Here is a 27,884-nt window from a genome sequence, read left to right as displayed (position 1 = left end):
AAAGAAGTAGAGCTCTCGTTTCTTCCTTGCGCGCCTTATAACACAACAAAACATGGTCAAGGCTTGTTAGTTGTTTTAGGCAAAGAATACGTAGTTTTCTGTGTAGATTTCTTGTCAAGCGACCATTTGTTTTCGCTGGCGATTAATGGTGTGCGTGTGTTTACAAATTGTTCATCAAGTTAATAGAGAGATTTAGCATCAACTTTACGTGAATCAGCAAACGTCGGCTTGTCGTTACACGTTTCACGTAAAATAGGGAGAAGGTTCTGAATTAAGCTTCGCGTGACCCACAGCAACTCGAGTATTTAGTTACCAAAAAAGCAAAAACAAAACTCGAGAGTCTTTTTAAACATTGTTTGTAGAAAAAGGCGCTACATAAAAAAGGAAAATCCTTACCCGTCAAGAGAGTTTCGATGAAGCTGTTGTGTCGGTCAACAGAGAGTCAACGTAAGTTCATGAAGAAAATTGCGGCAAGGAGTCGGTTATGAACTCTATAACCATGAAACCTAATTTTTCCTCCTTTGGCATACCGGAAAATGGTTTTGGTGTACTTTTTTTCCGCAAACAACTTCTTATGTAGAAGAAAATTTCACCTTTACGGCAAACGCGAAAATGGCTGCTTTCTCGAAGAAACGGCAAGCGACAGCTGGCAAACGTAGAAAATAGCGGGAAAATCATGGTCACGTGGTCACTTTTGCCGTTCTCGTAACGTGATGCTTAGGGCGCGTTCGATTGACCCTATTCCGGAATAATAATAAGTGGATTGATGATGAAAACGGTATGTTTGGCGCGTTTCGAAGCAGCAAGGATAATAAAAATATGTTTAAAATAGCATTTTAGCAGATGTTTGACAATTTTAAAGTGAATCTCCATAAAAACGAAGGATTTCTAACTTATATTCCTTATATTCCTATTCCGGATTACGGTCAATCGAACGCACCCTAAATCTCTCTAATGTTGTTTAAATAACGTAGGATGATAAGGAAAAACTGCGTACTTGTGGTTTTTTTTTTATTCGATAGAAAAAGTTGCTTTTTCGCTTTTCTAGAAAACGGCATAGACAAAGACTAAGGGCGCTTTCCATTTGACAGAACTGGCCAGCCACACCGGGCATTTCGAAGAACTAACTCTACATCGCCTTCAAGTTAGCAATCTTCGAGGATGATATACACTCCTCCAGAAGAATGCGAGGGATTATCATGCAATTGTGTCTTCAAATTGTCGCATTTTCTTTGCAAACTGACGGGTTTGGCCGACCAATTCTGACGAAAGGGAAAGCGCTCTAAGTTAAACGAAGGAACGTACTTCATTACCGTCTGAATTTCGGGTTGAACTTTAAAAACTATTTACAGGAATCATTCAACCATTTAGAGCTTGCCACAGAAGTAAAGTAAAAATGTCACAGCGCTTTCTTACGTCAACATATCACCGTTCTAGTAAAGAAATTAACTTTTAAACATGTGTGATCTGCGTCGCTATATAATTTAATCTTGTTGTTTACTTGCGACGCAAGTACGAGCATAAGAACGCTCATGCGCTGATGAGGACAGCTGAGACATAAGTACAGGATTTTACGCATGCGTATAATTAACTAGGGGACGTTTCTCGAAGGCCCCAAACATTCTCGGGAATATTTAGGGTGATAAAAAGCTCATTGTATCTTCAAAAGGGAAAGTTCTGAAGTCATGAAACTTTGCAATTGTTTTGCTTGCACTGGTCTCGTAAAGGTCGACTGAGTTTTCAGTGTAAGTAGATCTTAGTTTTCCATCTCACTTCTCGGACTCAATCAGAAAGTTTTCCAGAAAGTGTCCTCAGCCCCTCGAGCATTCACACCCAAGTTGTTAACAATATATCACTGTCGATATTGGAATTAGCGGGAACCTCAACTAATTCCAGCCTTCCGCAAGAGATACGACGCGTTTTTAGATCTTCTTTGGTAAAGGCCGATATTTTGCGTTTTATTGTGTTGGTCACTCGAACTTGAACAAGTTCAAGCTCGGTTAAATCCATATATTCGGAGATTTTCCGTCCTCCGTTGAAACCCAGATTATCGAAAGACGTATCCGTGATGCTTTGGGTAAGAACAAGGCCACTTGACTTGCGGCTGAAAAAAAAAGACACAAGACAAAATTTTCATCCCGGCGTAAAAGAGGCAAAACGTTATTCATCCACAGTAACATTTTCGTATCGCTTTCAGCTTTCCACACAAGTACGCTCGAAAATGCTCAAAACTTTTATCTTACTTTCATTCGGTTGAAAACATGGTTCCTCAAACAACTATGAAACTAATTAATTTTTCTGGACGTAATTATTCCTAACAATGTGGCTTAGAATATCTCATTTTAACAACGCGAAAAAGACGGCCACGAAGTAGTTCGTGGCATTCAAAATCATGGCTCATGTTTATCTTCATCACAAACCTCTATTCCTCGATGTTATTTTCCAACTGCCGTTCTGAAATTGCTTGAAATTGTTTCCCTGATATTTTGCCCATCTTTTAGGAGAGGGTTTTCAGTGAAAAATCATTTCGAACAGTCCATAAAAAGCAATTATATTTGCACATACGAACCATATAAACCCTTTCACTGAGGTGGCAATTTTTACGTGATACTGGTCACATTAGCATACATAGAGGGGGTGGACGGACGGACGGACGGTCGCTAATTACGTCACAGCTAAAACCAAAATTTCTCGCATCGATGGATTACTTTTTACGCTATTCTTTTGTGAAGTCTCCGATCTCCTTTATCCACAGCTGTGCGGTTTCAAAAGTTTTCTACGCTCAGACGTCAATATTTTTAAATCGAAGAGTCCGTTTTGGCCAGTCGCACTAAAACTAAGCAGTTTCGAAAACTATCCGTCGGTTCGAAAGCGTCCACTTTTGCAGCCGTTTTCGACAGCCTCCAGTTTGTATCACTTTGGTGCGGATGAGAAAAGAAAACGCATCTAAAAAGCACACGTTTCAACCGTAAACGCTTATAAGTTGATGGGGCCTGTCGAATATGTCCCTGGTCGGTTTTCTCGGGAATCGGATAGCCCACTTTCGATATATTAAAATGCAGTCCTAAACAAAAGGATTTGTATGAGTTTATTCCCCAGAGCCTCGAGATGATGTCTTTTGTTTAGGACTGAATTTTAATATATCGAAAGTGAGCTATTGGCGATACCCTCCCATGCAAACCTGCAGGGTCTTTTGGGCTTCGCCACGCGTTCCTTTTCATTGTTTATCGACCTCACTTGCACTTATGTCCAGGTTTGACCCTAATTAGATGCACGCCCAATTTTGACATCCAACACAAGGTGTACCTTTAAGTCTAAGCATTTGCTACCTATTTTCAACAATAAGGTAAGGGTAAAGGCTAGCGTTATTTTTAGCTTTGGGTAAAAATGCAGGAGTTAATCTTTACTTAAAGAGCAGCATTTGGGGGACACTTTGTGACATAAATTGTCTGTATTCTGAGACACAAGTGATGTTGAAGTTGGCGAAAAGAACAAGGGGACACTTCGTGACGCTTATTGAAATCCGCGTGCATCTAATTAGGGTCAAACCTGGACATATCTCAACAGTCGAGCCCTAAAAAACGTCACCTGAAGAGGAAGCCTTGCCTGCCAATCTCAGTTCCTCCATGATTCTTAATTGTCGTTAGCGTCATGGAAAGCGAGAAAAGGCAGTTTGTGGCTCCCAATTCACTTTTATTTTAAATGAAGCGAACTCGAACTTAAATATGAAATTTATAAATGCATAAGTATGCAATTAAGCATTATATCATGCATAATTATGCGATTCCGCAATTTATGCTACTAGCCTAGTCCCCGGCGTCCCCGTGTAAGTGAGCATCGCTTACCGTTTGTACAATGCCAAGAGAAGCAAACCAATCAATAAAATAGCTGTCGATCCTCCAACGAGTCCTCCAACCAATACTCCATTCGGTAAGCCTGAAATGGAGATAAAAGCACTATAGTAAAGAACAAGCTTCTAACAGCATTCCACGGTGAGTTGAATGGGGACTTTAAGATCTACGACGCGGTCGTCAACGAGAAAGCCACAAAACCTGACTATCATTGGTTAAAAGTGGACAAATAATCGTGCTGTACGAGCGGCACGCATTTTAGCACATATAGTTACTGTACTCTGCACCAAAACGACGTGAAATCGACAACACAACATGAGCGTACAAATACAACAAACCTTTCATTCTGAAATCGCTCGTACTAATTTATTACGGAGCTTAAAGCCCGGTTTCCAAATAGTCGTCCCTGTCGTTAGAATCGTCTCTGTCGCTTCAAATTTTTGGAAGCGACAGGGACGATCATATGGAAACGCTCTAGCGATCACCCGGGACGATCCCGGGACGATCCTTGCGACAGAAACGATCAGTCGTCCGAGATAGACTCGAGTTCTATCCTTGTGACAGAGACGACCGGAAAAGACTCTCAAGCGATCGCATATTTTTAATGGAAACCGGGTTCAAACGATAGAAGCGACAGAAGCGTCGGAACATATCCCATGATGCACCTGATTGCTTACTTCACGTCCATATACACGCTTCAAAATGGCGGCAAGCAACTCGAATAACACCTCTACATTTATGTAAGAAATACAGCGGTATGAATGTCTTTATAACAAATTTTCGAAGGATTATAAGAACAGAAGAACCATATATCGGCCGAATCCAAAACCGATGCTTTCTTCGATTTTCTCTCTCTCTCTTCTTCTTCGCAAACTGAACACGGAGAAGCAAATAACAAGCCAAAAGTCTTCTTCTTCGATTGACTGCCGCCATTTTAATTTCGACTAGTCGGCAAAAAAATTCCTAGTGCCAGTCTTTTTTACCGTTTGATCCGATACAAACGATTTAATGGAAACCAAGGTATCGCAAGAATCGCTTCAATCGCGTCTGTCGTTTTTCACCACGGGAAGCTCTTTTCAAGCGACAGAGACGATTCTAGCGACAGGGACGATTATTTGGAAACCAGCCTTAAGCACGCGCGTTTTTGAGACGCGGACGGCAACCGGAAGTGAGTTGTTTTTCCTTTAAACTTGTCTTCACACAACCACATTTACATTGCTAAGTATCTTTCCTTCATTGGAGATGATTAGTATTAAAGTCTAGGAGACACCGCTGTTCTGGCACTCGAAATGTTCTCCTCCAGTTGCCGTCCGCGTCTCAAAAACTCGCGCGCTTAAGCTCCCTAATTGTGTTTGCTCGAAGGAGAAAGCTTCCTACTTTTGTCCAGATTGGGTGATTGTGTGGTCTTGCCAAAAGGAATCGAGATTTTTTTCCCTGTAAGAGACACCAAAATAACTGCCCCGAAGATTCTTTTGCAGTTTGCAGGAGCGCCCTCGAGTAGATTCTTGCGAGAATCTCGATCTAAAGACAGTCTCTTTTTGTCACATGCTTAGTTTTCTAGCTTAAAACCCTACGGAAATACAGACTAAGCGACTGTCGAACGCACTTCAATAATCCGAGATTACTGCTAGTTTTTAGGATACATCGCCGACAAAGTAGGACGTTAAAAGATGGACTAATCACGAAAGATAGAGCAAAGTTATTGGTTGAGGTAACGTTTTCGTCGACGCCTCCGTTGTAGATCTTAAGGTCCCATTTACCAGAGCAAAAAAGTGACCAGGCGTGAAGAAAGGCGGATAACATCGTATAACATATTGCGGACATATTCCAGTTAGGAGCTTTATTATTGCACAAATTATGACAGACCTTTGTCTGTGTCCAGCGTTGATTGGCAAATCATCCGCCTGCGGCTGAGGTACCACACCTTTAATAGTGCGTCTTAACTTCGTGTTTAAAGCATAACTTGAAACCGGGTACATCGGCCGATACTCCGGGTGTTGAAGAAAATGTACCTTCCCGCCCCGCAGACCGCCCTATATTAAAAATGGGCCGAGTTTTGTCGTCATCGTAGTCGTACATGGTAATTAGCTACGTCCTGTGGATGAAATAATTTTTCAACCGGTAGAAAATTCGTCCGGTACCGTGTAAAGTACAGTAAAGTCGAGCCCTGTTGGCCAAGGTTCCTCCTCTATTGTGGGATCACAGAGAATTCCTCTTGCTGTTAACTTGTGTATGTTGCTCTAAAACAGTTCTGTTAGGCTATCGGCCACAATTTATTGCTCCGTAATAAAACAACTCTTTTTGAGTCGGCAAATTTCAACGCGAAAAGACTACAAAGCCGACTTCAGAAATTAACATAATTTTAAAGCTTTGAAAAGGAACTTTCCATACAAGAATATATTTAATGCAAGTCTCTCTTTAGTTTACCAGAGGGACACGTTTTAGAAGGGCTTTCGGTTTCTCCTTCTTTATATTTGACAACAAAAAGACGCGTTGCGAATATTTGGTCAGGTTGGGGATTGCTCTGAATGTGTCAAAACCTAATTTTCATTCTGGTACCTTGCATCCCAATGCTAAAGGCTGAAATTTCAAAGCTATGCCGACAGAGCACTTCGGAAGCTTTTTGAAGAAAAAAATTATTCCAAAATCAAGAAAAGCCTTTTAAACATAAGGTTCCAATAAAATATTTCAAAAATCGGTCGATCAAGAAGCGAAATCAGGCGACAGAGGTGAATCATACGATAACTATGAACATGTGTTTACGCTTCCACCAGCGGGGAGAAATTTACGCACGGCTAATTTCCCCGCGAAATGTAAAGTCGACTGAAGAAAAAATATAATTTTAAAGGTTTGAAAACGAGCTTTCCAGACAAGAATATCTCGGATCCAAACCTCTCTTAACCAGAGCGACTCGATTTTAAAAGCGTTTTCAGTTTTCGCCATCTTTGTATTTGACAGCACGAGGACGAGTTGCGAATATCTGGTCAGGCTGCATTGCACTGAAGGTGTCAAAACCTAATTTGCAGGCATTCTGTCAAGAAGCTAAGGACGAAATGTTGGATTTTACCTTTCTTCATGAGCAAAATAGTTGGTATTCATTCGTTGTTACCAGTGCAATTCACGCTTATCAAATAAAAGTTACATTGACCAGAAAACCAAAAGTTCCGTGTTATTTTTCCCTGCATGTCCTCAAATACTGTCACGTAAGAAGGTTGCTATCTAATGACTGCTCTTTTTATACCGAGGTCAAGCCATCGAAGGGAGAAAAATTCAGGCTTGAACGAAGCAATGATTAGCATCTTAACTTGATTTTCTCCGTAGTTCAAATAATTATATATAGCTTTCATATGTTAACTTCCGTCGTACAACTAACCAATTACAAACCACTCGACGTTTTACCATCACTAACTTCTTCAGTTTTATTATTTTCAGTCTTCTTCTTTCGACTCCAGCCAGCCCATTTCACAAGCGACATAGAAAGTGAAATGACAAAACTTCTGAGATCCTCATGGCACCGGAGCTTTTTATGTGCTATTAACACTCGGCTTATAACTCTCACTGTGCGTCAATCATCACTCACAGTTGCAACCCAACTTAACAACCTTGTCCCATGTAGACGCCACTAGCGTCTTCTTCATTATCAGTCTGGGGTTTGTCCAGAATTATCACGAATCAGTCTTGAGATTTTGAGAAACTCAAGACACCTCGATCTTATCCCACAAGGGTAGAATAGGTTACTTTAAAGCCCTTACCTGCCAATATTAGAAAATCAGTAAACAACGACTGCTACGAGGGCGACACCACGAAACAACGATATTATTTGCTGAAAATCGGTAGTTTTGTTTGTCATTATAAAATCCGCCCTGATTCAGGTGAAAGCAACTAGGACAAACGTTACGCCGAGGATTTCTGTAGCCCAGTTACTCTTAAATGAATTCAAAATTGTGATCTCGGAAATGCCAATGAGGTAAAAAAAATTCTAAGGTGAAACGGGAAAGTGTCATTTTAGCATACCTTGTGAAGAAGGTAATCCTTCAGGAACTGGTTGACGAGTTGTGTTGAAGGCACTCATCCTTAAAACACTGGCTGCAGTGTTCCCAATGGTAGAGCGGGAAAATGTGCTTTTCTTGTTTCCAATCAACTTTGAATCGCTCTTTAGCCCACGCAAGTTTCTAGTCGCGGTAACTGTTGACTCAGCCGTTGGCTCGGTTCCCACGGTCAATGTCGGTCTCCTTGGAGCGGATGTTGTTTTCTTTCGCACAGTGGTCTGTTGTTGATAAGGATAGCGCGTGCTTCGTTCCTGTGCTGTCATGGCTAATTTTAATAAGAAATGCGCTGTATGCAGCAAACTGAAGACGAGTCGAGCTGCTGCGGCTTCCAATAATTGGCCAGCTCGTGGCGTACGCCCCAAGGGAACACAGAATTTGATCTTCTCCTTTCCGTTTTAATTTTCCTCCTTTAAATTACGTAACACTGTTGCAACTGATTAAAGGACGAACATAATGCTAAACAGTTTTAATGGGACTTTAGCTCCATCAACTGGCCACTTACGTCCCGTGCCGTGCATGCTATGCTTATCTTACGAGTTAAGGTACATCATTTCATATTGCAACCAAGTATCGGATATGGTGTAGCACTGACCTCACTAATTTTCCCGCCTCTTATGCACAGCGTTTATTGATACAAACGAGTCTTATTACATGCTAATATCTACACAATGCATCTAGAAATGTAAACAAAGGCTTGAATGATGCATTTGAGGAGCAAAGTAATTGATTACATCAAAAAAGTCTCAAATGATGCCTTTAACTTAACTGCCCACGTAATGGTTCAGTGACCTGTAACCGGTTTCATTATCACAATCCGTCAAATGATGACGCCGGTTGTACTTTGTGGGTGTTTCTTCGCGTGTGGCGCAAGGCAAAAAGCCTTCTCATTTGTAAATGCGCGTGACGGGTGTGTGGAAGTCGAAGACCGAAGACCCGGAAAACGAAGACCTCCAGAAAAAATAACATACCAAATAGCAAATAACAAAACACATCATTCATGTTATTTAAAACGGTCGATAAGCTATCTATTGTGAATTACGGTGTGTGGAAAACGAAGACCCTACCGTAATTCACAATAGATAGCTTATCGATCGTTTTAAATAACATGAATGATGGGTTTTGTTATTTGCTGTTTGGTATGTTATTTTTTCTGGGGTCTTCGTTTTCCGGGTCTTCGGTCTCTGTTTTCCAGATCTTCGTTTTCCGCCCACCCTGCGCTTGACTGAGGAAAAGAAATTCCGGCGAGCTTGTACGAATATTTTCTTCTTCGGTTCACATCTTTTCTACGCATGCTTAAGACTTTATCTCTCCGGTGTTCCTTTTTACATTGTTTTCATGAACTTTTGTTTTACTCTGTTTCCTTATTTAATCAGAGGGTCTGACATGAAAAGCTCATCCAAACACACTTCATGACTCGATTAATTATCGTCGACTGTCATCAAACCGTTTCCCATGATGCGCTGTCAATTGAACAGGGCTCGATTCTTTCAGTTCAAGAGCATGGGTTTATCCTTGAGTTGCTCGGCGGCTCGACAGTGAAATTCATTCTTTACGAACGAGTAAAGCACATCTTTGGGTGGCTCGGCGACTCGTCAGTTGACTGCCGAGCATGAAAAAGTACTTGTTTCAAAAGTGGCCGTGCATTCTATAGTTTAGCCGTCATTTCAAAGGAAGCTCTTTGTTCTCATTTACCAAAGGTTATGCTTACTGAAATCACCGCAAATTGTTAGACAATCGAACCGTCTCGCAAAGAGCTTTTCACGGATTCTGACGACCTATTGATTGATGGGGGGGGGGGGGGGGGGGTAATCACGGCTTAAATCACAGCGAATGTACGGGAATTTTGCCGACTTTGAACAATTACGAATCCTTAAAGGTCTGAAGGTCGTGGATAGCGAGAATAGCTTATACCTCTCAAAACGCACTTCTATTGAGATTATTTTCTTGAAGTATGGCGATCAGAATCAAGCTATCATGACCGCTAACGAAATTTGTAAACTTAATATAAACCCTTGCAGTCAAACTTATGGAAATTTCCTGGAAATTTGAAGAGACATGAGATTTCTAATATCCAATTTTCAGACCGTTACGCCTTGTGCAATGATTTGATTTTCCGTCGAGTGGATGATATTCAATAAAATGACTAAAATATATATTAAAATTTTTGAAATTTGCCTCTTTGCAGCGGAGTTATAGAGCTTTGAATTCGGACAAATCCCGTACATTCACGGTTACAGTAATTTAAGCTGTGTTTGCCCAACCTACTGTTACGAGTTCCTCTGAAATCCGACAACGAAAACGATAGACGTCTGTGAACTTCGAGAGACTGTAGGCTTTATTTCAATTGCCACATAAAATGTTCTTCGAGATAGAACGGTTAGTATTGCGTCTAACGAAGAGATACTGAAAACTCATTTGTTTGGGCCGTTGAATTGATTTATTTGTAAAACTCGTCACAATGTAATCTATAAAAATTCTGCACGACTACAATATTTTACTTACTAAATTCCAAGACTAATATCACCTTTTCTATTTATTTGTGACGGAAGTCGTCATTTCAGCTACGAGACTCCAACACTTTTATGCGGGTGTAGAAAGGAAATTCATGATTCGCGATGCTTTAGTTTTTCATTATCTGATTGGCTAAAAAATCCGACGCTACGTTCTTAGCCAATCAAGGGGAAAAACACGCACGCGTTTTTCTCCGTTTTGCGCTGGCTGCACACATTTGCTCTGCGTTGCGATTGGCTCATTTTTATCTGCGTCTTCTCTGATTGGTCAAGTTAGATCTCACGACACGCAACTGCAGAAACAAACGTGTGACAGAAGAAAGCTCGGGGAAGTCATACACCAGCACTGGAGATTGTAAGATACGAGGTACATTTTAGGGCGAGTTTTTTTATCCACAATTATGGAGTAAGAATGGTTGGTACGGAATAATAATTCAGATTGTCTGCATAAAAAGACGCCCGTCGAGATGTGCGGTACTGGCATGTCAACATTGCATAACAAATATGGCGGCTGACGAAGAGGCTGCCATTGCAGCAGTTATCGCAGCAATTTTTCCCTGTAAATTGAAAGAGGAAGAAGAAAATAGGGAGACTGCTTTGAATTAGCCGAATGTTTTGGCATTCCTATATGTTGTTGTTGTACGAAACATCATTGAAAAAAACCTCGTACTTTTGTTATAATGAAATTAGAAGCAATGTTCTCTCCGGTAGAGACGTATTTGAATCCGCAGCGCTCATTTCGCCGTCCGCCATCTTGGATTTTCATTCGCAACATTCCATTCATTCTGCCCCTGGGAGCAGAATGGATGGAATGGCGTTCTGTCCAATCCGAAATAGGAATGCGGAATGAAAAACACCCACGCATTTCAAATTCTGACCCTTCTCATTCCAGAATTGTGAATTAAAAAAAAAAAACGAACCTTTAGTGTCCTTTTTCGTTTCTCATCAGCATATATACCACTTATGTCCATCAAAACAGGCTTAACAAAAGTCTCGTATGAATGGTAAAGGAAAGTTTAAAATTGCGCCTGAGAATTTAAAATGTGAACCAAACGTTTCGAGGGTACTCCCTCTTCATCAGTGGTTTAAATTCTCTAAACTTTCCTTTATCATTCATCCGCATTACTGCGCAGCACAGTTTCTTCGAATTTTTCTTAAACAAAAGTGTCTCCAACTGTACTCCTCAAGGTTTAGCGTTTAACAAACGCTAACGTTAAGTGTATCATCGTAAATACGTTGTTGACAGTTCACGACGCCTTGAACTTCATATGCCTTTTCTAGCATTCTAGGACACAAATGGTGCTAAAGGGAAAAACTAGTAAAAGCATTTCAATGCACGGGAATATTTATAACTGAAAGAATCCTTGCACGGGAAAGCGTTAAAAGCGTTCCCAGAAATCGGAAATTCACAACCACTGCTCAGCACGGATTCTAACGAAATCAGTCAACTCTAAGCGCGCAAAAAGGCTCGAAAAATATTTGGCTTGTATTGTTGACTGGCCGTTTAATATACTCTAAATCTTTATTCCCCTCGCTTCGTGTTGAAAAGATTCTCTATCACAGTTACAGAGAACCACAAAGACGGAATCACTTGATATATAAACTGCTCCTCATCTATCGAAAATCGCTACAAAATAGTATTACTTGGGGTCACATTCACTTCGCAAAAAGCTCGAATAATTCCGACTCTGATACGATAGCTTGGTACGAAGACAAAATTACATCTTTGTCATCTAACGCGTCGTTACTTGCTATTTCAAGTTCTGACGTTAATTCAAGAAGCCGATATTTCGGCCGTAAAATAGAGAGCAGAGGTGCGACATTAGTCCACAGATGCCCTCTGCAAAGAAAGCTTATGTAAACTTTGATGTTAAATATTAACTAGGTCAGATACTTAAGAGAAAAAAGGAACAAATGATAGAGTGAAAGAAAAATGGAAACGATGTTTCACAAAAATAACTTAACCTCATAAATAAAATGCAATAAGTGGCTGTTACAGCGTTTCTGCGAATTTTTTTTCTTTGACGAAGAACAACGAAATTGTGAGCCTACAGCGAGTCCTTCGATCAACACCTAGAATAACGAAAACTCCCGCTAAGCATATGCGCTTACTTCGGAATGGGCCAGCAGACGGATAGAGTTTAGAAATAGGAGTTTAGAACAGTTTTGAAATGACTGTCGAAATTAATAACGCGATTGCAATTGCTACGCTTAGTGATTGGTTTAAAAATCTCGCGCCAGTTTATCAACCAATGAGAAGGAAAACCAAAACTAATCGCGACTTTCACGCGCGCTTTTTTCCCGCGCATAGAGCAAGTTACACGGAATTGCTACGAATTTGGATTGGTTCATTGGGCTGTTTGCACCTGCTGTGATTGGTCGAAGTAATTACTTTGGTATTTCTTTTATGACACTCAATTGAAAAGCAAGAATATATTGGCTAAAAGAGGGGAAAATAGTCGTGCTGCACGTGCGGCACGCATTTTAGTACATTTCTTTGACGTAGTTCAGAAAACAACAACGTGAGCAAACAACATTGAACCGTCCAGTTTCTTCCATTATTTTTTAACTGCTCGTTCCAATCCATTTAAACGATGGCAGTGGCTATTCGTACGGGACCCGTACACCGACCTTTATTTGCTATTCATACGAGAGTCTTCTTAGAATGATTATGAACGACATGGCCACGCAGTTATTGAAAGCTAACCGTTGTAAAATGGGTGCTTAGACTTAAATACTGTTTATCAGCGCTATTTGAAATGGGTGCTTAGACTTAATTGCGAGAAATCACAAGGCAAGCCAGGTGGCCAGTAACATCGAACGAAGGAGGTAGTTCGTAAAAATAAACCGGCATCAATGCCGTTGTTTGATAGCTGAAATGTAATAACAGAATTAAAGACGAGGTAAGACTTTCCAAGTCTTATTGAACCTGTAACAATCATTCTAAGAAGACTCTCGTATGAATAACGAATATAGGTCGGTGTACGGGTCCCGTACGAATAGCCACTACCTTAAATGATAGTTCGCCAATATTGTTCAACATGAAAAAAATGCCCATATAAATAATCGCGAAATACTTGCGATAGCACGTTTTCGTTGCCGTTGTCATTGCTTAAATTCTCTAAAGGCCGCCCGAGTAAACGGCTTCCGGCAACATTTCCGCCCTCAACATCCTTTCGATTTTGTTGAAAGATGTTGAACGATGTTATCAAGAATTTTACAATAGTTTTACTTTCAATAATTTAATGCTGCTGAGATGGGCAGACGGTTTCAATCCGCTTTTAAACTTATTCAACTCGATTCAACTTCGTTTCAATATGTTTCAACACGGTGGGGAGGGGAGAGGAGGAGAGGGGAGGGGAGGGGGCAAAAGGTTTTAACATCGCTGTTCAACTAAATCGAACGGATGTTAAAGCAAATGTTGGAGACGTTCGTCCGGGCTTTAATGACTCGCATTGACGACGAGTATATTAAATACACTGCATATGAGATCTGCGTAGCCCTGCGTGCGTGACTTCTTTCGTCAAAACGCCAGTTTTTATCGCAGAAACGTTGTAGCGAGAGCGTGTTTGTCAAAGATCAATAGTCTCTAACTTAGCGTAGTTTCCCTAAGTTTGAAAATTTACTTATCAAGAATTTTACAATAGTTTTACTTTCAATAATTTAATGCCACAAAAGCAGCTTGAATGCCAAGACCTAAGAAAAAAATGATAGGCTAAATACCTTCAGCAAAGTGACCAATTCCACGTGAGACGCCACGTACGACTTCAAAAAACAAGCGTGCTCAAATTACACCACGCTGTCCATGTTTGCTTTCAAACTACGAAACTCTACGGGAATTCTTGCGCAAACGATGCCTTTGTAAAAAAATGGCCTCTGACCATGTTTCTGGAAACAATCTAAAAAAATAAGTTGTAATTGTCCCGAAGTAGCACTTGTTGTCAAAGCTTAATTCATCCATTAAAAATGTATTTTCGACTTGGATCATTCTACTACAAACATGCTAAGCATTATGGGTATTAGTAGACCCAGCTGACCGGTACCCACTGCGGCTCAGTGCCGAGTTCCTCAATGCGTCGCTTTAGTTCTTTCAAACTGTCTTCAACGTTATCGTTCTTGATGACACAGTCGAAATAATGCGAATAGGTGGTGTAAAGCTTCTCGGACTCTTCGACCGTCTTCTGAAGATCTTCGTCCTGCGGAAAGAAATGAAAAACGCCGGCATTAATTCAGGTTCCGAGAGAGGATATTGCTGGTTTCGAGTGTTGGCCGTCGTCACTCGCTCGGAGAAACGTCAGCTGACACATGCGTCACGCAGTCGAGTACACTTCTTTGTTCGTATATTGCAACAGACCACTTTACAGGGTTGCGACTGTCAAAGATACTCCAAAATAACGCGAGGCACTTGGTGTTGTGTCTATAAAGTACACAACGATCTCACTAAAGTTTTTAATAAGTTTAAATATGGTATCACCAGGACAATTTACGAAAGGTAACCATTTCGATTCAGCGCTTAACCCTAATTACTAGAGACCAGTGCCTAACCAAGCAGTTATTCTCTGCCTAAACAGAGTGTTGTTTATCTGCCAAAGCGGGTTAACACTGAGGTTGTCACGTATTGCCACATAACTTCACCAAATGTTACAACTGTATATGTATCACGGAGTGTCTCACCTTATTTTGGAGTATCCATTCTATTCCAAGGCTCGATTCCCACCCAACGAACGGCTGGATCACTGGTAGCACTCGTCGTAATTGTACTTTGTATTCAGCCAATTGCATTTTGTAATTGGCTGGCAGGCGACTTTCTGATTGGTGGAAATACAATAGGCTGGACCAGTGATCCAGCCGTGGTGTGCGCAGAGGAACGCGGGCGCACAAAACGACTGGTCAATCGAGCCTATTCTGTTCATAACCCTTTTACAATTGTGTGCTTAGTTACTTGGCCTTTGATAGAAAGTGAGGCTGGAGTTGACTCTTGCTTTGACTGAAACCTCAATGCTTTTCTTCTGTTAATGATGTTGTTTTCATCCTAATTAGTCGGAATTTGCAAAAGAAAAGCAGTGAGGTTTCTATCAAAGCAAGGTCAACCCCAGCCTCACTTTCGTTTAAAGGCCAGGTAACTAAGCATACCACTGTAAAATGGTACATTCTCTATTTTCACAGTCCCGATAACACACTTTGTTTGCCCCCCAAATTTTGCATAAACCATTGTTTTCAAATGCACTGTCCCTAAGAGCATTTGAAAACAATAGTTCACGCAAAATTTGGGCGGTAAACAAAGTGTATTATGGGGAATGCGAAAATAGTGAATACACCGTGTTCAGACAAGTTCTCGTTCCAGGGAACGTTGCCCGAGTACTACCCTTGAAGGTAGTGTGCCCGGGCACGGTGCTCAAATGTTTGCTCGGGCAGCAACAAAAATCTATGTTCAGACTGGTGCCCGTGCCTTGGTCTGAACGGGACCTAAGAGGTATCGAAACCTGTAGGTTTCCATGCTATTTAAAGCTGGTTAGCGTTAACCATCCTTTGAGCAACCCGAGCCGGGTCTCACGTCCTTCAACCACCTTTAATGTTCGTCCATTCGCGTCGTTGTCAGGACGATAACGGTTAAGAAATGTACCAAAATGTAAAACGCACGTGCGGAGCGTGCAGTGCTATTGTTTTTGTTCATTAAGCCTATTGGTTTCTAGCGATTTCGTAACCGTCGTCGTCCTTAAGCCGGCCGCACACTCGGCGAAAAAAGAGAGAATTAAGCATCATGTTTACGGAAAACGGTAAAAGTCGGACTAAAATTGCGTTTTGCGAATTTTTCGCAGCAGAAGTAGCGCCTCGCTATTTCCGCCTAGCGAACGGCCGGCTTTGCGCTTCCAATAAGCTATGAATTATTCATATTGGAGGTGATCAAATACTTACAGATCGTTTCCTTGTGGCTGTGCCTTCGGCTACGGCTTTTTTGTAATTTCCTTTCATGACGTCCAAGGACGGTGCAGCGATAAACACAACAAATGGCATAAATTCGGGCGTCTTAAGAATCTTCAGCGCCTGCAAGGAAAAAGAAAGCCATTCAACTTGGGGCCACGCACACGAATCTCCATCAACCTTCACGATTTTCTTGAGCTCCCGCTTCTTTAAAAAAAAGCCCAACGTTCCAAAACGCAATTTTAAAATCGCACCTCACGCATTAACAGCATTCGACAAGTTATTAATTTAAGGAAAAAAGCATCTACAAGTAAACCCTTTGTTTGCGGTGGAAGCACATTTACAGTAGCTTAGCAAGTTCACGGGCGCCCCCAAAAGAAGTAACAATTCAAGGGGCACAAAACACGGCAGAGAACTCGAACTGCCTGTTGTCAGATCGTGGCAGAGTTGACTTCGGAAAAATACCATTCCACAGAGCACGTGGAATTCCCGAAATTTCAAACCGAGATTTTTGTGAAATGAAAGGCAACCACACAGACTCACTGTTGGATTAACATCCAAAATGCACATCTTTCCCGATCGCATCACATCTCGAATGCTGTCCACCTTGGTTCCGTATAGACTCCCTTCAAAGTCTCCATTTTCAAGGTATCTCCCAGCTCGAATATCCTGCTCCATTTCCTCGCGCGTTATAAAATAATAACTCTTTCCACTCTGCTCCTCTTCACGAGGAACGCGGCTTGTGTCTACAAAAACAAACGAGATCTGTCACAAAGTGACCTTTCCCGTAGAATATCAGCTAAACACATAGAATGTTTCTTACATGATGAGGAGAAACGAAATTGGCAAATTGCCTACTCAAAAAACACCGGTAAGTCACCATTGAACAACTTGTTCGGTTCTCCGGGGTCTTCTTTATTTCCACACCAGTAAGGGAGTAATGGAAGAGTGTTCCCGAGTGACTTTCGAACACATACATCTCATAAAGTCAAAAAAGATAAAGTCACTGCTTACGAGCGCTTATCTCCGGTTTCTGTAGCATGAAGCGACTAGGAGTATTTCTACTCCCCCCTGGATGGGATGCTAGTCCATTGCAGGGTTACCCCCAGCATTAGATTCCCGTCCCATTTATACACCTGGGTGGAAAGAGGCACCGTGAGAGTAAAGTGTCCCCGGCCAGTGGCCTGTTTCTCAAAAGTCCCGAAACTTTTCGGGCCTATTTCGGGTGCCACAATTCCCTTTATATCTTCGCAACGCCGAGGTTCTAAGCCATCAAACTTCGCAATCCTCTTTGTTTTTCTTACATCAAAAACATGTTAAAGGATCAGCGTTTCAAAATAAGGAGATTGCAGTTTGACGACTGGCTTTTCGGGCCCGAAAAGTTCTCGGGACTTTCGAGAAACAGGCCCCAGGACCCGAACACGGACCACTCGATCCGGAGTCGAGCGCACTAACCATGAGGCCACCGCGCCTCCCACATACATCTCATACTTTACAAAAACACTATCAAGGGGCAAGGGGATCGATGTGTTCTCTCCACTCATCCCCTCTTAATGGATGTAGTACCCAAGGGTGGAACGGTACAGAAATGATAATGTTACATCAAGTAGTACCCTTAATACGTACGTGGAATTGTGGTACCAAATCGAGACCGGTCAGACAGGATCAACCTGTTTTTCAACGTTCTCCTTCCCACTCCCTGCGCGCCTATATGAGAAAAAAATTGTTAGAGTGCACCTAAGCTCAAATATTTTTTGTTCCTAATATAAATCTTCCAAACCAAAGCAAACATATGTCGTGAACCGTTGTTACCTTGAATTTCGCTTTTTCTATGCCGTGAAAGCCACGTCACGTCACTTGGCAGAACTTGTGGCAGTAATTTGGACCTTCGACCGTGATGCGAGGGGCATGGGTCTATGCTCGATTTAACGTCACGAACTGCTTTGCAATGCAAAATTTCTTTGAAAACAGAAATGCAAAGCAGTTTGTGACGTAAAATCCAGAATAGACCCATGCCCCTCGAATCACGGTCGTAGGGCCAAATTACCGTTAGTTGTATCAAGTTTATTAAGTTTACGTGGCTAGTACGGCAGATAAAAAGGGAAATTTCGAGGTAAGAATTGTCAAAAAAGTTTGCTTTAGGTTGGGAGATGAATATTGTAGAAGAAATATATTTGAGTTCAGGCGTGCTTTAGGTTTTATCATTATGAATGTTACAACTGTAACTCTTAACAACATCCTTACCAACAATGACAAGTGTCTTTCGATGAAACGGTGGCATCTTCGCGACCTCTTCGTAAACTAACATTTCGTGTTTATCAAAATCTTATGGAAAAAGACAAAAAATACACTGAGTTCAATACAACATTTACGCGAAAAAGTTAAGCACGACTATTTCAAAGTGGTTTGACACCTGTTGCATTCACACGACAAGTGCACATCGAACTGAACTGGGGTTTTACATGAGTTTTGACTAAACTTCCTTGCGCATTGTGCAACCACCTAGAGCAATCAAGCATATTTTCTAGTGACGGAGCAGTCTTTGCAAAAGCATTTTCCGATTTGCGCGCGATGACGTGACACAAACTATGTTTTTTGCGTGACGTCACGGCGGCGATGTTGGTGTTCCTCAACAATGAAACGGCGGCCATGTTGATCCACCCAACTAATCCTCCAGGAATTGAGCTCTATGATCATGCAAACGTTTTCTTGCGTTTCGGTGGAAAAAAAAAAGGTTGCCGATCACGTCAGTGAACTCTATACATTGCTTGAAAAATACAGTGTCAGGGTCACATATATTTTCCACTAAAGCCTAGTTTTCATGTCGGAGATTTTGCTGTTTCCCGATGACCTTTTCCGGGTTTTGCCGAGATATCAACGAAGATTCAATTGTCAAGACCAAGTGGAGAAGAAGAGTGAAGAAATTTAAAGAATTGGTTCCGAGCTGTCACTGATGTAGCCGACTTTCCGACAGTACAGATTTTACGTTTTAACTGTAGAGATTGATCACCGACCATCGCAGAACAGAGATCGGACATGTCGAAAACAATTATGATTTCTACGATTTGCCTGCGACCATTTTAAACTATCGGGGCTGTCTGTAATTTCCAGTTTTCAATAGTCGGGAAAATATGGGAGGGTCGAGAACTGAGAAATTCTCCTTCGTCTTGGATTTTTACGACACATTGTAATTGAACTATAAAACCCGTTTTCTTAAACTGATTTAGTCAGTGTGAACTCAGTTCAAGAATTCGTCTAAAATTCCAATCACAGAACGACACAAGGAGACGTTGAAGGTTTTTCTAAAAATGTAAAAATTCTTTGTTAACTTACCCGCATTTTTGGCGGACTTGTACATGATTTTTTGTTTCTTTTTGCCGCCACAAACTGTAAAAATAATATTTCAAAAATTTGAAAAAACAAATTCAAAAAATTGAAAGTGACCTGTTTTTGTCATAGCAAAGATATATATGTAGTCCATTACCCAAGAGTAAGAATCTGGTATCGGGTTTGTCCCCATTGAATTGGGTACGACAATGAGTTAGCAGACTTGGTCTATTATTATTTTCCCGCAAAACTTGGTTTTATAAAAGACACTTTTCTGACGCTGATGGGGAGACTGGGACTAGGCCAATTTATGTAAATCTTACTTTTGGTTGACGGACTCTTGGTTAATTAATATTGAGCCCACGCTACATTAGCCATTTTTTCGTTATGGACGAGTAGCATTAGCCCATTTAATTTCCGGGGTAGGGTCGTGCCTCTTGTTTCCATTTCCGAGTTGCTGCATGCCTCAGTTTCAAAGCGAATCCTGGTGCACAACCATTCAAATGGAAGTGAGTTGCGTATTCTTATGCAAATCAAACTTATTTCCCTTGCAATAGTTGCAGCACCAAGACTTACTTCGAAAAACGCGAGACAAACAGCAACTCGGAAATGGCCTATTTCCTTGCGACACATATATTGAACGAAAACATATCCTATACAACAAAACAGAATCGACCACTTTCGGCTGGGATGCAAATCATTCATGAATGAGAACTTCCCAGGGCGATGGCAAGAGTGGTGTTGATGACTGGTTGCAATAAAATCTGTTATTTGGTTATTTCAAGTCAATAGAGAGCTTTCAGGAACTCAGGTCCGAGTTTTGTTCCATTTGTCAAGAACAACTCCTGGATTTTTGTTTCCCTGATCCAAATTTCCCCCTTTTAGATAACTCCGAACTCCGCCCTTGCGAAAAGGCTAAAGAACCCCGTGATTGGACGCAGCTCTTTACAACCTCTAATTTCATTAGATCCCTTTAGGACGCAGCCCAATGAACCAATCGCGAGAACCGTTGTAATAGCTGCGTACTGACCCTAAAGAACTGGCGAAAACAAGTCCAGACCTGGGACCAGTTTCTCGAAAGTCTAAAACACTTTTCGGGCCCGAAAAGTCATTTGTGAACCTACCAACCGCTTGTTCAGGAAAATTAAATCCTCTCCGTTCAGGGCCGTAGCCAGAAAAAACTATGACTGAGGCAATGCCCATGGTTAAATTCTCCTCGTAAGTATTTTATGATGAGTATATTTTAAAGGCAACACTGGAATCACGCTTTATTAAAATCACGCAAAAATGACTGAGGAAAGTGCCTCGGTTTGCCTCATACTGGCTACGGCCCTGCCGTTCTTGAGATACAGAGGGAATGATGACACCCGAAAATGGCCCGTAAAGTTTCGGGACTTTCGAGAAACGGGCCCCTGGCGACCGTGGCCAAACGCCGCCCGAATTTCTTCCACAAATGTTCATGTTCGGTGCGGAGCCTTAAATTCGCTTTTACAGACTTTCTCCAATTTAACCCCGAGTACATGATTGAGCGCGAAAAAAATATGTTCTAAACACGTCTTTAAAACAATTACTAGACGAATGAGAGAAGTGATAATCACACGTAGCTGGACAATTTAATCTGAATTGGCTCTTATAGACACCTGAAAGATTCAAGTGGCTTCAACAATTTCTACTTAACCAGTTCTTCTTCTTGAAGTCTTTTGCAACGGTGAGTATGAAAAACGATCTTCGAACTACTTTCAAACAGTTAACCTTAATTCGCTATCAATCACGTTCTGAAGACGTGGCTGCTACTACTTCAAAAATTAAACTGCGGGCGAAGAGATGTTTGAAAATGTGACACAAATGTGAAGGCCATAACGAGCCAAAGGAGGCAGTGTGGCCCAGTGGTTAGGGCGCTTGCCTTGAGATCCGGAGATCCCGGGTTCAAGACACGCTCTGACTACTCGCTGAATTTGATCCTGGTTGTCCCTGGTTCAACTTCCCAGCTGCACTTGTAAATAGCCAACTGGTTTGCCTCCGGCCAGTTGGGATTCTTAACAGTTGTTGTTCTGTTCTGTTCTGTTGTTTCGTTGTGTTTCATTGGCCCTGAAAAGCCCCTATGGGGAGCGGTCAATTAAGTATGTATTGTATTGTAAGGTTCTTTCTTAAGTGAAACCTATATGTTTATAAGCGTTCTCTATCTCGTCTACGTCATCAACTTACAAAGTCCACTCTTTGGTCTCTCTTTCCGGACAAATGACCTTCTCCTAGAAATCAATTCACAAACCTAGAGTTATTTCTTCAAACTGAGGTGTTCACTTAGAGTCAAGCATATTTTGCATCCACCCGTGAACAAGAATTGCTCGTTGTGGGAGCCTATACTGATATATACATGAATGGGGAGAGTGTGTATGAAGCTACATTGGGGAATTTAAAGGGGCTATGTCACGTTATTTTAGGGTATTTAGGGAAATTCTTTTGTTAATCACGAGTTTAAAACTCGAAATGGTACCGTGGAATTCCTTCGCTGATAAAATGATCGTTACATAAAAACAAGATGATTCTCAGCAAAATGTGATTTGCCATAAACTTGAAAAACGTCGCCCCGACTTTTTTGAAGATCTGTTTAAATCTTACCCATTTGTGCCCATCGAAGCTTCTCTTTCCTTTTGCTGTATTTCTTTTATGTTGTTCAAGAGTTTTAAGTGGTTATTGCAATGTTTCATTTTACGTTTTGGGCATTTTGGGTGTTATGAAATTACATCATTTTGCGCGACATAGCCCCCTTAAGCACGCCACGTTTTTTATCCGCGGGCGGAAACCGGAAGTGAACATTTCGCACGCCACGACAGTAGTGTCTCCCATGTGTTTAAACAAATCAAGCTCCCTATCATTAACTTTTTAAAGTACAGATTTCTGGACCTCCTTAGATTCCTCACAAAAACTTGGGTTCCATGAAATAGGTTTCAATAATTTATGAGAGTATTTAAAAGTAATTGTCATACCTCCCAACTCAAATACGTTCTCTGATTAGAGAAGAACGTGTCACGTGTCAAAACTCACTAACTCCCTAGGGAAACAACGACTTGAACTTTCGACTCGCACGTGATCAGGAGGTGAACCTTTGAAACAGCGGCTAATTCCCTCAAAAATCCGTGTATTGTTCTATTTTGAGTTGGGAGGTATAGCAAAACACTTAATGACTGGCCCCAGGGGAAACAGTGAGTTTTGTTTCGCCCCGACCCTCAAATTTCGCCTCCGGGAAACAAAACTCACTGTTTCCCTTGGGGCCAGTCATTAAGTGCTTATTATTCCAGAGGTGCCAGAAGTAAGTTACCAGGTCACGTCGCGTTTCTTGTGCCGCGCAAATCGCGTTGCGCGCTTCGCGATTCTTGTCGCGCTTTGCACGACAGTAAGCGAAGGGTAATTTTTTGGCACAAACTAGGAACAAATGTGATATGGAAAATCAGACAATCAATTTCGCGTATACATTTTCCCTTCACAGCAGCACGATTTTGATTTGATCTTTTATAGATACCTTTCTTCACAAATTCGACTCGGAATAATACCAGCTTCATCAGAACCATCTGTCCTTTTAGCCTGAAAATAACAAGCAAACAAAAGATGATAAACTAAAACTACTGATAGCATATGATCTAGTGTCTATGGGAAGCAGGGATGAGCAAACTCGTAGCTAGGGGGGGTCCTGGGGTGCCCGTGACCCCCCCCCCCCCCACCCCTTTATAAGCCTTTTTGTAAGCAGACAACCTACAATATTCAGGTGGCGAATACCCTCTGTTTGCCACAATGTGACCCCCCCGCCCCCTTGAAAATCACAGAGGTGAGAGCACTCGCCTCCCACCAATGTGGCCCAGGTTCGATTCCAAGACTCTATGTCATATGTGGGTTGAGTTTGTTGGTTCTCTGCTCTGCTCTGGGAGGTTTTCTTAAGAAGCAAGGGTGGCACAGTCGGCTAGTGTGCGGCCTTGGTGCATAAGGTCCCGAATTCGATCCCTGGATCTCACATCCTTGTTTCAACTTCTTTCCTTTCAGTGTAGCCTAAGTAGCTTTAAATGCCCTTAAAACGGAGCACTGATGGAAAGAGGGGGGTACAATGAGTGCACCATCCGCTCCCTGGGAGAATACTCTCTTGAGAGTAAAGGAACTTCCGACGTTAAATAACGTGTACCTACTCTAGTTTTTCCCTCTCCCCAAAAATCAACCCACGATTTGATATTACATGTTTCATTTGATTTGCTTCTGTTCAGTGTCCCAAATTAGTGCTTCAGACCTTTCCATTAGTGGAATACTTAACAATTATTCGCCGAAGGTGAGGTGAATATCGATGAATAAAAATCTCGACTGAAGTCCAGGTGTTTATTCACCGATATTCACAGAGCCTGAGGTGAATAATAATGTTTTAGTATAATTACATACTTTTAGGGGATTATTTGAAAAATATATGCATTTTCTTTAAAACAATTAATTTCTTCACGAGTCCGTTACCTCAACAAAACCGCTTGCGGCCAAGTTGAAAAAACTGCTTTCGGGTGATTATCGCGAAATAATCATCAAAGTACAACCAATCAGTGCAGAGAATTTTCAATAACCACCTATGTAATTATACTAAAGATAAGGTCCTACATCACATTCAGATAAAAGAGCTACATGTACGTGTCCTGTAACAACACTGCACCAGTATCGCAGGAATCATGAATTTGAATTCCATTGAAGACTCAAATTTTCAGGCTTTTCTTCCCTCACTGCTAAAGTAGCATTCATAACTGCGATGATATTCTTACCTGCCACCAGTTAGGGTCATCTTGTTCCACAATTTGCAGCACATCACCATTCTTAAAAGGGAGGCCTGCATCTGGACAGGGTATCACAGTATCCTTGGACGGGTCGTAATCAAAATGGGCTCGCAAAAAAACCTGAAGTTAAACAGACGATTGCCTAAACATCAAAATGTGTGCTCCTTCAACAGTTTTCTATCAGTTATGTTGAGACTTTTGAGGAGAATCACTTTAAAAAGCAAAAAGAAATAATTTTAATAACTAGTGAGTATTCCTATATTCTCATAACATGTATGATTGGTTCAGCAGTGTTACTGAGGGAAGAAATTAGATGCTGGTCTTAAGGTGCCGAGGGTTAACCTTTCACTCTAAGTCCATCTCATTTATGCACGACAGCATGAGTAAGGTATCGTTTAATGGGCTTTGTGTGAATGGTTCTGCTCATTGCAAATCATTTGGCATCCAAAATATGTGCCAACTGTCTGAGAACTAAATAGTGAAAACAGTGTTGATAGTAAGTGAGAAAATAATTACCATATGGCCACACCATGTGATTGTTTTAATTAAGGATGATGACAAAGCAATGTAAATATCAAAATATAAAATGCATGCACTGGGCAAGTGTGGCAACTTGTATGAACACAGTTAATGATTGTTTGCCCAACAGAATCTTACATTAATTTTGGCCATTTCATGTCATTTAATTAGCAAACTTTCAGGGACTGAAACTTGTACAAGCTTTGATTTCAGCAAGATATTGCATTCATACAGCATGACAGGCTTACATGTAAAAGTTTAAGGTGGCTGGAACCAGTCACTACTTTTAAGAGACCTTAACAGAAGGGTTGTCACTACAACACTGTATTAAGTAATACTACCGGTAATCATGGTACCACATCAAACACCAATTATTGCTTAACAAAATGCGCCCATTATTGTGACATAATAGGTTACCAAGGCAACATGAAAACTATCCTTGGAAAAACACACTATTTTTCTTCGGGTTGAGTTTGTTGGTTCTCTACTCTGCACCCAGAGCATTTCTCCAGGTACTCCGGGTACTCCGGTTTCTACTCAAAAACCACAATTTGATTTCATTTGCGTTAACTTGTTAATTTCAATTTACAGTGTCCCCGATTAGTGCTCTACGGCGCTAGAAGATTAGACACTTAAATAAAGATCCTTTCCTTTCCTTTCCCGTGTTTTAATGTAGAATAGTAATTAGCAATCCAAGATAGAAATATCGGCCAAGTTTAAAACAAATTATTGGGAGTAAAAATTTGTACAAATATAGGGCATTTTTGGAAAGATTTCATGTTGCCATGGTAACCAATTACATCACAATAATAGCCAAATTTTGTTAATTAATAATAGTAATAATAAAAATAATAATAATAATATTATTATTGGTGTTTCATATGGTACCATAACATTGCTGTTACGTGATGCAGTGTACAGTATACAACCCTTCTAATGAGAAGATTTATTTAAAAGTAGTGAAACTGGTTCCAGCCACCCTAACTGGATTGGTGCTTACTCAAGATAGACTGCTCTATCCTTGTCAACTATTTTATGTTGTTTGACGGAGTATGACAACTTAGACAACTTAGACATGTATAGAAAGGTGTGCCACAGAATTTGTTTTCTTATTGCTTAATTAACCCTTTAACGTCCAGACTGGCCTAATGCCAGACGATTTTACTCCTCAATGGGGAACCCCTGGGAGTCAATGGGAACCCCTGGGAGTCAATGGGGAACCCTTGGGAGTCAATGGGTTAACCAAAAAGGTTGCTTTGCTTTCCATCAACATTGCCATAGATGTTACTGTTTCTTACAATACAATATGATAACTTTATTTAGAGAGGGAGAGGCAATTAACCCTTTACAGTTTTCTAACTTACGGGGCCCTCTAGCTATGCCACAGAGGACACACCGTGACAACTGTAACTCCCTGCCCTACTCTTTGGAAATACTGTATGGGGTCTTTGACCTCCCACAGGTTCATGAACATTGAAGGCTGGTGCGATAGGGCATAGGGTTTACTGCGCCTTTCAATAACATGCGGACTCTTAAATTCAAAGGTCAACCGACAAATGTGTTTTTTGCTACCGTCAATCAAATGTTCGGGGGCTCCTCCCAGCTTCCGACTATGTTGAAAGAACTGGGCTCTATGATGTGATTTGATTACTGAGCGCTCGACAGTAGTCGGAAGCTCGCAGGAGCCGCCAAATATTTGATTGACGGTAGCGAAAAACGCATTTGTCGGTTGAACTTTGAATTTAAGAGTCCGCAGTTATTGAAAGGTGCAGTAATGTTGTTATCCGAGAAGACTAGAGAGTATAACCATTTGCAAAGGTCATTACAAAGGCAGCACTAATTCTCCTTAGTTGTTTAAAGAGCCTGAGTGTTGGTCTGCCCAGAATTTTTGATCCTGCGACCTCCTGCACAGTCGTCCAATGCCCACTGGTCAGTCAAGATAGAGACATCTGGATGTGTCTTTCTAGCTGGGTTTCTTAATGCCGTTGTGTTTATTTGAAATACCGTCGTTTTCATCTAAGCGTGGACACATGACCGGAAAACATGTTCTTTGAAGTTTGAGTTTGGCAGCTGTTTAGTAAACAGTTGAAACTTTTGCGCGCGATAGTTCAAAAGTATTTGAAGGACTCTTTATCAGATTAGGGTCAATTACCGTAAAAAAGTCTTTGATGTCCAGTCTTGCCGTCATTCTAGGAAAACTTGCATGAACATCTCTCAAACTTCGAATGATTGAAGAAAAAACGTGTCACGTTTGCAGCCAAAACGTGTCATGTTTGCAGTTACTTAGAGCATGTTTTCCCGTCACGTGTCCACGCTTAGATGACAACGACGGTATTTATACTCTCTACACACAATCCCAAAAACTACAAGCTTTTAAAACATCAAGATCATTATAGTTTGGAAGAAGGTAATCTTGTCTGGGCCCTGATCAATAAATACCTGGCTCAAAGCAGGGGCTTCCAGATTGCTGGGAATAACTTTCAAGAAGATTTTGCCTGTTGATTCACGCTGAAAGCAAGATGAAAAGTGAGTCACTTACATATTGTTCTTGATTACCACAGATAAAAACACAAGATCACAACAAGGTATGATTTAAAAAAAACAGCAAATGTAGTTTTTTGTGTCTTCCATTACCAACAAATCTTGAAGTTCCTTAGGATTTCCACTCATATCTCTTCCATTGACTTCTTTGATCTTGTCACCCACATGAAGAAGACCTGGTTTAATTTAAAAAAATAATAATAATAATAAAAATAATAATAATAAATTTGTGACAGTTCTAAGATAAGCCTTACTGTGGAACTGGAGGAATTGTCTCTAGTAAAACTGTTTTTTGAAAAAATTAATGTAACATATACAGTGTACTGCATTAGGAACAAAGTTTCTTATAGTCTTGAATGAAGCAATGAA

The 27,884-nt window shown here is 41.0% G+C and overlaps 2 protein-coding genes across 2 annotated transcripts in view; both read right to left on the bottom strand.

Moving 5' to 3' along the window:
- Positions 1–997: 997 nt before the first annotated feature.
- On the bottom strand, positions 998–8,523 carry LOC138049387 (uncharacterized). Its single transcript, XM_068895641.1, has 3 exons — positions 7,866–8,523; positions 3,846–3,936; positions 998–2,104 (listed from the first exon to the last, which is right to left on the bottom strand). Exons 1-3 carry the CDS (start codon positions 8,161–8,163, stop codon positions 1,828–1,830), a joined length of 666 nt encoding a protein of 221 aa, XP_068751742.1. The 5' UTR covers positions 8,164–8,523; the 3' UTR covers positions 998–1,827.
- Positions 8,524–14,057: 5,534 nt separating this feature from the next.
- The window catches only part of LOC138049369 (protein PALS2-like), a 24,545-nt gene continuing 10,718 nt past the window's right edge, over positions 14,058–27,884 (bottom strand). Inside the window, exons 7-17 of the mRNA XM_068895619.1 lie at positions 27,609–27,691; positions 27,414–27,482; positions 24,444–24,575; positions 23,180–23,241; positions 21,865–21,908; positions 19,666–19,719; positions 18,577–18,657; positions 17,959–18,039; positions 16,876–17,078; positions 16,327–16,455; positions 14,058–14,606 (exon numbers count right to left, since the gene is read on the bottom strand). Of these exons, the coding sequence (XP_068751720.1) occupies positions 14,430–14,606; positions 16,327–16,455; positions 16,876–17,078; positions 17,959–18,039; positions 18,577–18,657; positions 19,666–19,719; positions 21,865–21,908; positions 23,180–23,241; positions 24,444–24,575; positions 27,414–27,482; positions 27,609–27,691 (1,115 nt within the window). The 3' untranslated portion in view covers positions 14,058–14,429. The remainder of the gene's footprint in view (positions 14,607–16,326; positions 16,456–16,875; positions 17,079–17,958; positions 18,040–18,576; positions 18,658–19,665; positions 19,720–21,864; positions 21,909–23,179; positions 23,242–24,443; positions 24,576–27,413; positions 27,483–27,608; positions 27,692–27,884) is intronic.

The sequence above is a fragment of the Montipora capricornis genome, chromosome 5 (assembly GCF_036669925.1).
Source record: "Montipora capricornis isolate CH-2021 chromosome 5, ASM3666992v2, whole genome shotgun sequence".
NCBI classification, from domain to species: domain Eukaryota; kingdom Metazoa; phylum Cnidaria; class Anthozoa; order Scleractinia; family Acroporidae; genus Montipora; species Montipora capricornis.
Note: the sequence above shows the minus strand (reverse complement) of the source record. Positions and strands in the feature narration are given on the sequence as shown.